The following is a 12032-nucleotide window of genomic DNA, read 5'->3' on the forward strand; positions in this document are numbered from 1 at the left end:
TGCTGTTACAACAGAGACTGATTCTAATCCTGGTTGGAAGCAGTCATCAGTTCTCTTGAATGGAACGAACTATACACCTTGGTCTAGGGCGATTTCTCTATCGCTTGGTGGAAAGAGAAAATTAGGGTTCATTAATGGTGGAAAGGTGTATCCTGCCATTGATGATGCCGAATATGAGAATTGGGTTTCCAATGATCAGCTTGTTCGATCTTGGTTACTCAATTCTATGAAGTCTACTATTACTGGGATTTTTACTTTCTCTGATTCTGCGAAGGAGATGTGGGTTTCAATTGAAGATTTATACAGAAATCAGAACAATTCTGCCCGTGTGTTTGAACTTCAACTCGCAATTGGTGCTTTGCAACAAGGTGAGAAAACTTTTACTGAACACCTTGGGAATTTGAAGAAATTGTGGGATGAGTTAAACATATATCGTCCACACACCACTGATGCGAAGACTCTGTTGAAACGGGCTGAAAAGGATAAAATCTTCACAGTATTTCGTAGTCTTAAACCAGAATATGAAAATCTGGAAAGCAACATTCTAATGGAAAGCACTCTTCCATCACTTGCTGCTGTTTGTGCAACTATTCAGAGGGAGGAAACAAGGAAGAAAGCCATGAACTCCGAGGTAAAGTCCTCAATCTCTGAATCTACTGTATTACTTGCAGAAAACGATTTTAGAAAGAAGTCACAGGGATTTGAAAAGGGTAAGGGAAAAAGGGAACCGTCTCACTGTGATCATTGTGGAAAGAACTGGCACGGCAAGGATCATTGTTGGAAATTATATCCACATCTTAATAAGGAAAAGGAACTGTCCAAGAAAGAGCATGCTGCTGTTACCGAGACATCAATGTCCAACTCAGATATTAGTCATCAGTTGAGTCAAATTCTCTAACAACTCACTAAGTCCATGTCTTCTAGCAAAGGCCAGTTTGCCTCAACTCATGTGTCAGGTAATTTACATGCCTATTTTACTATGCCAGAAAACAGTAACTCATGGATAATTGATTCAGGGGCTACTGATCATATGGCTAATTGCCCTGCCTCTGTCCATAATTTTGTGTCAAAAACTGAAAATCATAATATTTCCATAGCAAATGGTTCCACCGTTCCCATTCTAGGTAGTGGTCAAGTGAATTTTTTTGATCAAAAACTCAAGAGTGATGCTCTAGTTGTTCCTTCATTCCCTGTTCAACTTCTATATGTTGGAAAACTTACCAATTCTTTAAATTGTGATGTCATTTTTTCTCCTAACTTTGTCGTCTTTCAGGATCGAAAGTTGAAGAGGACGATTGGTGAAGGAATTTATTCCAATGGACTCTATTTGCTGAAGTCGCATAAGAAGGCATGTCAAGCTAGTGATTTACTTGAGAGTCGTATTTTGCATAAAAGACTTGGGCATCCATCTAGTCATGTCTGTCAAATTTGTTTCCGCGATGTTTCTTTAAACTCGATGATGTTTGTGATGTTTGTCAATTTTCTAAACAAACTTCGTTTATCATTTCCAAACTTCGAATTACGCGGTCAAATAAGTTGTTTGAGTTAATTCATTTCGATTTATGGGGACTGCTCCTATTAATTCTTATGATGGCTATAAGTATTTTGTGTTGTTCATTGATGATAAATCTCGTGCTACATGGTTATATTTATTGAAATCAAAAACCGAGATTGTGGATCAGATTCAAGGATTTTCATACTATGATTACTAACCGGTTTGGTGCTAATGGCAAGACGTTTAAATCTGACAATGGCACTGAGTTTTGTAAAGGTATGTTACCTGAGTATCTTCGTAGCTAGGGGATAATTCATCAAACTAGCTATGTTGGCACACCTCAGCAGAATGGCGTGGCTGAAAGAAAGAACAGAGACCTTTTGGAGACCACTCATGCTCTTATATTGGGCATGAATGTTCCTAAGCACTATTGGTCTCATGGCGTCTTAACTGCTGCCTATTTGATTAATCGTCTTCCCAGTCGGGTTCTTGGTTTTAAATCCCCATTGGAAGTGCTCAAAGCTAGGCCACTAGATCTCTCTCATCTGCGAGTGTTTGGGTGTGTCTGTTATGTGCATCAGCAAGCTATTCATCGAGATAAATTTGATGCTCGGGCTACTCGATGTGTGTTTGTTGGTTATTCTACCACACAGAAAGGCTACATATGTTACAATCCTGCAACAAGGAAACTGGTTGTCTCTCGTGACGTAAGATTTGTGGAATCTGAAGCTTTCTTTCATGCTTCAGTTGTGCCTGGGAATCGGTCCCAGGGGGAGTGTTTGGCAGATTTGGCACCTCTCCCATCTGTTATTACGGCTGATTTGGCTCCTCTCCCAGCAGTTGGTGAAGGCATTGTTCATGTCCCAATGGTTGGTGAAGGTATAGTTTCTGCCACTGAAGAATTGAGCTTTACTGAAGCAAGGGCGCGCTCAGAGACTGAGTATATTGAGGATGGGGCGCGCTCTGGTGCTTCTCTAGCTCCTCCAGCTCCTCCAGTTTCTAGACAATCTGAACGAGAGAGACGACCTCCAGTAACTCTTAAGGATTACTATAAATCTGATAGAGAATGACATCCTCCAGTGACTCACAGGAATTTTTATTCTTTGCATAATGTTACATATCCTCTACAGGAGTATATATGTATGCCAATATCACTTCATCTCATCATGCTTTCTTAAGTACAGTTGATGACGTGCAAGAACCCAAGAACTTTAGAGAAGCTAACTCTCGTTTAGTATGGAGAAAGGCGATGCAAGAAGAACTTCATGCTCTAGACGAGAATAACACTTGGGATATTGTTATGCTACCGTATGGAAAGAAAACTGTTGATTGTCGGTGGGTGTTCAGAAACAAGTTCAACAATGATGGTTCCTTAGAGAGATCTAAAGCTCGACTTGTTGCAAGGGGATTCACCCAAACTTATGGTCAAGACTACAAGGAAACTTTTGCATCAGTTGCAAAGATGAATACGTTTAGAGTTCTTGTATCTCTAGCCGTGAATCAAGACTGGAAATTATTTCAGATGGATGTGAAAAATGCATTCTTACACGGAGATCTTAAAGAAGAAGTGTGTATGAGCATTCCACCTGGACATCCGAAAGAGACTAAGGTCGGATTAGTATGCAAGTTAAAAAAGGCTATCTATGGACTTAAACAATCTCCACGAGCGTGGTATGCCAAACTCAATTCTGTTCTAGCTATGACCGGCCTTAAATGAAGTGATGCTGATCCTTCTTTATTTGTTAAATCTAGCAGGTCAGGCTTGGTTATTGTTCTTATTTATGTTGATGACATAGTTATCACAGGTGATGACCTTATCGAGATTTCTAAGCTCAAGGAGTTACTGCACAAGAAGTTTGTCATCAAGGATCTGGGTATTATGAAGTACTTTCTTGGGATCGAAATTGCTTATTCAAAAAAGGGTATATTTTTAAATCAAAGAAAGTATGTGTTGGATATTTTGAGTGAAGCAGGAAAGCTGGGGGGTAAAACCATAGCTAGTAAATTCGTGGACGGAAAAAGTTCAATACGGCAATTATTCGCCTAAGATTCGAAATTTTTAACAATAATACTTTTAAATATTCGGTCCAATAAAACGCTAATGGTAAAAATACGATATACGTGTTTTAAACGGGTATAATATGAATGCATTTCTTTAAAATTCGGCTATATATTTTATATTTAAAATTTTGATATATAAGTATATAACGTTTTTATTTTTATTTTTACAATTTTATTCATGAAAAAATAATACAAATGTCAAATTTTTGGTTCTACTTACTATTACTAACACATTTATTTTTGGTTCCAACTAAGGCCCGGCCCAACCAATTCGCGAATTAAACCGTATCATTCAAAAATTTGCCGAATTATTCATTTTATTCGCCAAACCTTATAATTCGCGAATAATTCGGCAATTATAAGCCAGGCCCAACCAATTCGCGAATTAAATCGTATCATTCAAAAATTCACCGAATTATTCGTTTTATTCGCCAAACCTTATAATTCGGCGAATTACTAGCTATGGGTAAAACCATCTGATTCTCCAACTGACAGTGGAGCCAAGTTGGACAACACTGGTGATCTTCTTATTGACATTGGTCAGTATCAGCGATTAGTTGGTAAACTAATATATTTAACTATTACCCGACCAGATATTTCTTATGTAGTGAGCTTGGTTAGTCGTTTTATGCATGCTCCAAGGACTCCACATATGAATGCAGTTTCTAGAATACTGCAGTATCTGAAAGGGTCACCAGGCAGAAGTATTTAGATGCGGAAAAATGGGTATACATCTATTACTGCTTACACAGATGCTGATTGGGCAGGACGTCCAGTTGATCGGAGGTCTACTTCTGGTTATTGTACCTTTGTGGGAGGTAATTTAGTCACTTGGAAGAGCAAGAAACAGAATGTAGTGGCTCGTTCTAGTGCAGAAGCTGAGCACAGGGATATGGCTTCCACCACCAGTGAAATCATATGGCTTCACGCTCTTTTGAAGGATTTGTGTTTTGGGTTGCATCTGCCAACTACACTTTACTGTGATAATCAAGCTGTTATGCACATTGCTGCAAATCCGGTGTTTCATGAGAGAACTAAGCATATCGAAATTGATTGTCATTTTGTCGTGAAAAGTACTGATCCCTAACATTGTCACTACCTCCTTTGTTTGAAGTGACCAACAGCTTGCAGACATTTTTACCAAGGGGCTTCCAACTTCCAAGTTCCATGATATTCTCTCCAAGTTGGGTTCGCTGGATATCTTCACACCAACTTGAGGGGAATGTGGAGAAGAAAGAGAAGAGGAGCTGGTCAAGGCAAGGCCAAGTCGGCCGGTGTTCGCTTGAGCAAGGCTAATTGAAGGCTGGGGCCTAATCGGTTTTGACAGAGATTTGCTAGATTCGTATGTTTTCTATAAAGGAAAGTCTCCAATCCTTTTGGAAACTATAGACACGAATATGCACTCATGTTGTGCTAAATAAACATCTCTGTAACACAAAAACAAAACCAACAAAGCAATAATATCTCTTTCTTCTCCCGTGGATGTAGGTCGCCGCATTGGCACCGAACCACTATAAATCATTCTGTTTTGTCTCTTTAATTAGTTGTTTAATTCTACACTTCTGCATTGCAATATCTTCAGAACTGTGATTTGACTGGTCATGTATGTGACTTTGGCTTAGCAAAATTCCTTTCCAAGAATCCAACAGAAATGAAACTAATTGGATTGCTGTAAGAGGAACTATCGGCTACATACAGTATTTTTTTATTCATCAATGTAATTTCATTGGAAAATTTATTTCATAGTATGTATGACTTTAAGTTGTAATGTAAAACAAAATTTATACCTTAAACATACATGACACAATCTTAATTGTTACTCAAATCTGATTTGTAAACTTAACAAATCTATAACTGGATGGATGCCAGAGTATGCCATGGGAGCAGGGGTGACTACGTATTATGGTGTACTTTTGCTAGAGATGTTCACTAGGAAGAGACTAACCGATGACATGTTCAGGGATGGTCTCAGCCTTCATACATTTCCTAAAATGGCTTTACCTCACCAGGTGATGAAGATCATAGATATGTTCTTGGTAACCCAGGAAAGTCATATCAAATCTGCTAACTCAGTAAATGGAATCAGGGAATGCCTGAGTTCTATACTCAGAATGGGAGTAATATGTTAGAAGATCAAACGACTGAGAGGATGGAGATTCAAGATGTTCTCAAGGAGATGCACTTAATCAACCAAAATTTTCTCTCTGGTAGGAAGTGATGACTAAAGATGAAGTTTCATATAGGTGTGGTTTTTGTATTCTAGATACTCTAAATATGATTAGTCCTATCACTATTCCTGTTATTCTTTTTTCTGGGTGTTCCATGTCATGTGACTCGAGTTACTTTACTTTCCTTCCATTTTCAGTTCATCGGAGCAAATGAAAATCAATTGGACAATAAAATTGGTTATTTTCCTACTGAAGTCGTATGATTGGGAAGAATGTTGCCAATGTTAATGTTATTTTTTCAATATTAGTATCGAAGTTCAATTTTGTTGCAAGATGCTTCTCAAAATAGAAGTTCAATAGGCCATTCAAAGTACAAAGACGTCAGAGCAAAATTTGGCTTATGTATGGCATAATTGGCCATGTACACCTATTGCGTGTCTGCCGTGTTAGCGTGTGGTATATATATTGGTATATCCTGAATCGAGTTCATTTCTATCTACATGCAGCTTCTGAAGCATTCAAATTCTAACGTACAGTTTACTTCCAGATTCCGGTTATGCTTCTAATTGACAGCGTTCAAATATTATTTTAGTAATTCTTCCATATTAAACTTCACGACAGACCTAGCTAGAATTTCATATTTAAGGACGTACTACCATAACTATTGCAAAGGTAACTAAGATGAACGAGTAGATGGAGGTATAGCCGTATAGAGTGGGATGCTGCAGTTCTAGACTGGATTGGAATTTCAAACCATGTCATTGTTTACAATAACGGTGTCCAAAGTCAGCCAACTCTTTTAGGATTTTGGCATCTACTTCAGTTAAGTGGGTCTAACTGTTGACTGATGTAGTAGCTCCATGAACCAGAGAAACTAAATGTTGAAAATTTCCAACGGATTTTTTTAAATGCTGAACTGTCCGCCCTCATTAAATTTGTGTACCAAATTCTCACTCGCCATCCATATCGTCATATCGATCAAATTAAGGGCCCTCATATTAAATGGTCTAAATGCTGACATTCCAATTTTAACTGAAAACACTATAAACAAAATTGGACTCTTTGAATTTGATCTTAAGAGCAGATTACCGATGCCCTTGACGTGTTTTCGACTTTTCTCATCCTCCATTGAAATGCATTTAACATAACTTATCGTTAATAATCGTGTATTACAGCAGAAGTCTTAATCGGTGAAATTCTTCCTTGGGCGTATACAGCAGAAGTCTTAATACGTACCCCAGGCATGTAGATATGATCATATGAGACAATAGTGTTAGAGATTTGCCCATGCTTGTAGCTAAATAGCAAGAGCTGCATGATTCTTTCAGAAGTGTCTTGGGGTGTACTGTAAAATATTTTGGCAATGGCTAATCAACTTTCTTGACTTGGGAGTTTGTTGAGTAGGGAGTATGTAGTGAACTGAAGAAAAGAAGTGATATGGGCATGGTATATATGGCTGGTTGAGGAACAGAGCAGAAATATAAGAATATATACCCAAATAAGAATATTTAGTGTAGACCTATTAATGACTTTAATGGCCTGTGCACCTGGAGTCACAGAAGTGGCCTTTTCCATGTATTCACTGGAAATTTCTCAGGCATGGTGAGAGTCCGGAGAGAAGTTGCCTGGTCTGAAGATTTTTCTAATTTGAAGTAGTTATGGGAAGCCCCACCAAGAAGAGTGACATCACTTGTAGGACAATTACAAGCTGGATGCTAAGATAGATATCCCCACCATGGCCCCTCCCCATCAATGAAAATGTAACTTTCAAGGAAATGAATCCATATAAAAAAGGTGCACAAGTCAATGGATCGGAAGCCAATATAGGGAACAGGGAATGCTGTTCTTGGAAAACTATAAATAACACCTGTGCCGTGACTGCTGTCCAATTTAAACTGTGGACACATTTAAGCATTCACCTTGTCCACAGTTTCATTGTATAAATGAGTTTAAAGTTGAAGACAAGTATTAATTGAAACTGAACGTTCTTTCTCTGATCCAGCTTTCACTGCACTTCTTCTATGACGAGTGTATTCAGGCTTTCTATCTTATTATGTTCCGTTCTTGTTTGTTGTGTATCTTTTCCAGTGAGGCCGTCCACAGCCAAAATATTAGGAAATGAAACAGATAGACTAGCTTTACTCGCCTTCAAATCTCAAATAGCTCTGGACCCTTATAACGTTGTGAGTTCATGGAATGATTCTCTTCATTTTTGTGAATGGGAAGGAATCAAATGCAATCATAAACATCAAAGAGTGACAGTCTTGAAACTTAGCTCCAATGGTCTGCTAGGGTCCTTGTCGCCTCACCTCGGAAATCTCTCTTTCTTGACAACGCTAGTCCTTTATGACAACAGGATCCAAGGTGAAATTCCAGAAGAACTTGGTCATTTGTCTAGACTCACACATCTTATTGTGAGTAATAACTCTTTGGTTGGAAAAATTCCAAACAGTCTCTCCCACTGTTCCAACCTCAAAAACCTTTTTCTGAGTTACAACAATCTGGTTGGAAAGATACCCACGGAACTCGGGTCTCTTTCAAAGCTTGTTACTTTGGCACTTCACCGGAACAGACTAACCGGAGGGATCCCACATTCCCTGGGGAATCTCACATCGCTTGAGTCTCTTTCAATATCTGAAAATAATTTGGGAGGAACCATTCCAACTACTCTTGGCGAATTAAAAAGCCTAAAAGCTATTGGACTTGGTGTATGCAATTTATCTGGTATATTTCCTGCATCTCTTTATAATCTTTCAAATTTAGAGATTATTTCCAATGCAGATAATCAACTGAGTGGGAGTCTTCCCAGTAATATTGGTTTTATGCTTCCAAGTCTTACAAACTTTCTCATCGGGATAAATCAATTTTCTGGACCCATTCCTACTTCCCTGTCCAATGCTTCCAAACTCCAAAAAATTGATTTCGGTAATAACCAATTCACTGGAGAAGTTCCTATTAATCTGGGGAATCTGATAGACCTCCAATTCCTAAATTTCGAAGAAAATCGTCTTGGAAGTGGGACCTCTGGGGATTTAGATTTCTTTACTTCTTTGTCCAATTGTACCAGTCTAGAATTTCTCAGTGTGCGCGTCAACCAATTTGGAGGCCTGCTACCTGCATCGGTAGCTAATTTCTCAAGCATTCTTAGTGAATTGTATATAGGTGATAACCAATTATCTGGAAACATTCCTATTGAAATTGAGAATCTCCAAAACTTGATTGCATTTGATTTGACTAATAACATCTTCACTGGAAGTATTCCGGCTGGTATTGGGAATCTTCAAAAGCTAGGAATGTTGTATCTGTACGGGAATCGGTTATCAGAGTATATCCCTTCCTCCATAGGGAACATGTCTCAGTTATTCTATCTTGATATGTCATACAACTTCTTGGAAGGAAGCATTGCTTCAAGTCTAGGCAACCAAATTCTGCAAACACTGGACCTTTCTTATAACAACTTAACAGGCCCCATACCTAACCAAGAGATTGGTCTATCCACTCGATTAGTTACCCTCACTTTATCACATAATTCACTCAATGGATCCATACCATTGGAACTGGGTAACCTTCAAAATCTTCAAGGCTTAGATGTCTCTGAGAATAAAATGTCTGGCCAAATACCCAACCAACTTGGTAACTGTTTGAGCTTGGAGTACCTTTATATTCAAGGTAATTTCTTCCAAGGATCCCTTCCCAATTCTCTTAGTTCTTTGAAAGGCCTTCAAGTAATGGATGTCTCGCGCAACAACTTATCTGGAAAAATTCCTAAAGAATTAGAGAACCTCGCAGTCTTAAAAAGTCTGAACCTATCTTTTAATAACTTTGAGGGGGAGGTACCAACCAAAGGAATCTTTTCAAATGCAAGTGCAGTTTCAATTGATGGAAATTACAAGCTCTGTGGGGGAATTTCTGAACTTAAGCTACCAAAATGCAACATTCAAAAGTCTGGTGTGCTCAAGAAAAAAGGAAGTCCTCTTTCTTTGAAGGTGGTTCCTGGCGTACTTGTGCTTTCGGTAATAGTGGTGGCCTTATTCCTTATGTTCTACTTGAAGAAAAAACCTGACAAAAAACCACCAACAGAACAGCTTATGGGAGATATCAAGAGGGTTTCTTACTATGATCTTCATAACGCAACAAATGGATTTTCTTTAGAAAATTTGATTGGTACAGGAAGCTACGGATCTGTGTACAAAGGAATTCTCCAGCAAGATGAAGGTCCTATTGCCGTGAAGGTACTCAACCTCACAGAACCTAGAGCGTCTAAGAGTTTCATGGCAGAATGTGAAGCTTTGAGAGAAATTCGTCATCGAAATCTACTCAAGATCCTAACAGTTTGTTCAAGTGTGGATTCTAATGGTAACGATTTTAAAGCTCTTGTTTTGAAGTTCATGCCTAATGGAAGTCTGGAAAGCTGGTTGCATACAAGTTCAAATAATGGACAAGATCTTATGAGAACTTTGAACCTCTTCCAAAGAGTAAATATTGCAATTGATGTTGCTTCTGCTTTGGATTATCTTCACAACGAATGTGAAAGACCTATTGTTCATTGTGATCTAAAGTCAAGCAATGTTCTTCTCGATGAAAACATGACTTCTAACGTTGGGGATTTTGGGTTAGCGAAGTTTCTGTCCAAGAGCACTAGCACATCCAACAAAAACGAAAGTAATTCAATTGCTATTAGAGGCACCATCGGGTACATTCCTCCAGGTACATTTTTTTATTACTATCAATAATTTGTCACTGATTCTAATTTACATACTACGGAGAGAAGAAATTGTGTTTTAAGTTTTGTATAAAGCGCTCGGAGAATTTTCACCAATTCAATTTATGAGTAACAAGTCTATCGATGAACTGCAGAGTATGGCATGGGTGCGCAGGTGTCTGCACAAGGCGATGTGTATAGTTATGGGATACTTTTGTTAGAGATTTTCACAGGAAAGAGGCCAACAGATCACATGTTTACCGAAGGACTCACTCTGCATGACTTCTCGAAAAAGGCTTTACCTCAACAGGTGATGGACATCATCGACATGCGTTTGCTAGAGGAAGATACTCAGAAAGAAGTTTCCAGCAGTAATCCAGTAAATGGAACAATTGACTGCTTAAGTCGCATATTGAGAGTTGGAGTAGCATGTTCAGAGGAACTAATGAATGAGAGAATGGACATAAAAAATGTCCTCAAGGAATTGCATTCAATCAAAGAAACACTTTCCGTTGGAGCTCAGCAATAAGAATAAACTTTCTGCTTATTATAAAAGCACATACAATTTGTTGCATGGTATAGTATGATGACACTAATAATGTATTTTAACATTATCAGTTCAGTATCCTCATAAGCGACAGGAGGTTCTTCATACTGCTAAAAAAGAGTTTAAACCTTATTAATAACTACTATTGCAAGTTTGAATGGAGAAAAGCAGGAAAAGGCAGTTACTAACTTCAAAGGTAAGTTTTATTTCTATAGAAAAACAGAGAGAATCGTATTGGAAAGAAGCTTCCAATGAATGAAATGAAGGCACGAAAAAACTTACATGGAGTATGTGATAGCGTGCTGCTCAAGTTCCTTGCAGGAGTGATTGAGGAATGAGGACTATAAAGGAGATCGTTGGTAGTTTGAACTCGGGAGTTTGTATAAGCAGTAGAAGTCTCCCTGGATCTTCGCTAGTTGTCGAGACTCGAGAATGCCACGAATTAAACCAAGCGATGATGGGCTAGACCCGACTTTGTGTGGGTTTGGACTTGTATTTCTATGTTTTGGGTAAGGCTTGGTAATGGAAAAAGAAAGACTGATCAAAATTTGGGTTGGGCTTAGTTAATCATCAATTAGTCAAGCCACAGAGGGCTGGGAAAAGTCTGTATCACATTTCTACTGAATAATATGAATTTTTGTTAAAATTTGAGCGTGGTCAGCATGATAATAATTAGAAATGTTCTAAAAGCGTTAGGGTAGTCGGTGATTGGGAGAGTGCATAAGCGTCTACTCCGTCTAGGCGTGCTAAAAGCTTTTTTTTTTTCCAAATATATCTTATAATATATAGTAATACACACCTATACTCCAAGAAATGAAGAATATCATTTACCATAACTTAAAAAATAAACACAACCAAAAATACCTATTACCAAAATGTGTAACAGTTGAAGAAAATCGACTTCATATAAAAACATATTTTTTTCTTATAGTGACATATAATTTATATTGAACTTTAGTCTTTTAAACTCATTCAAATCTTAAGTCTACACGGGTCTTTAATTTTCAACATTTAATCAAAAAAAAAAAAAAAAAATTGATTGGACCGCCTAGCCCGCCT

General features: G+C 38.1%; 2 protein-coding genes across 2 annotated transcripts; both read left to right on the top strand.

Moving 5' to 3' along the window:
* The first annotated feature begins 226 nt into the window (after positions 1-226).
* Positions 227-1224, top strand: LOC147484636 (uncharacterized). The gene has a single exon (XM_086575337.1). The coding sequence runs from the start codon at positions 227-229 to the stop codon at positions 896-898; it is 672 nt and encodes a 223-aa protein (XP_086431463.1). The 3' UTR covers positions 899-1224.
* A 6423-nt stretch (positions 1225-7647) lies between these two features.
* Positions 7648-11619, top strand: LOC147484637 (uncharacterized). The gene is made up of 2 exons (XM_086580367.1): positions 7648-10431; positions 10582-11619. The coding sequence occupies exons 1-2, from the start codon at positions 7746-7748 to the stop codon at positions 10953-10955; spliced, it is 3060 nt and encodes a 1019-aa protein (XP_086436493.1). The 5' UTR covers positions 7648-7745; the 3' UTR covers positions 10956-11619.
* Positions 11620-12032: the final 413 nt, after the last annotated feature.

Source organism: Coptis chinensis, chromosome 8 (genome assembly GCF_015680905.1).
Source record: "Coptis chinensis isolate HL-2020 chromosome 8, ASM1568090v1, whole genome shotgun sequence".
Taxonomy (NCBI): Eukaryota; Viridiplantae; Streptophyta; class Magnoliopsida; order Ranunculales; family Ranunculaceae; genus Coptis; species Coptis chinensis.

Bases quoted from the DNA above. Each gene is read 5' to 3' on its own strand.
- LOC147484636 (XM_086575337.1), top strand. From the start codon at position 227: ATGAAGTCTACTATTACTGGGATTTTTACTTTCTCTGATTCTGCGAAG.
- LOC147484637 (XM_086580367.1), top strand. From the start codon at position 7,746: ATGACGAGTGTATTCAGGCTTTCTATCTTATTATGTTCCGTTCTTGTT. The intron at 10,432-10,581 runs GTACATTTTTTT...GATGAACTGCAG, and splicing joins CATCGGGTACATTCCTCCAG to AGTATGGCATGGGTGCGCAG.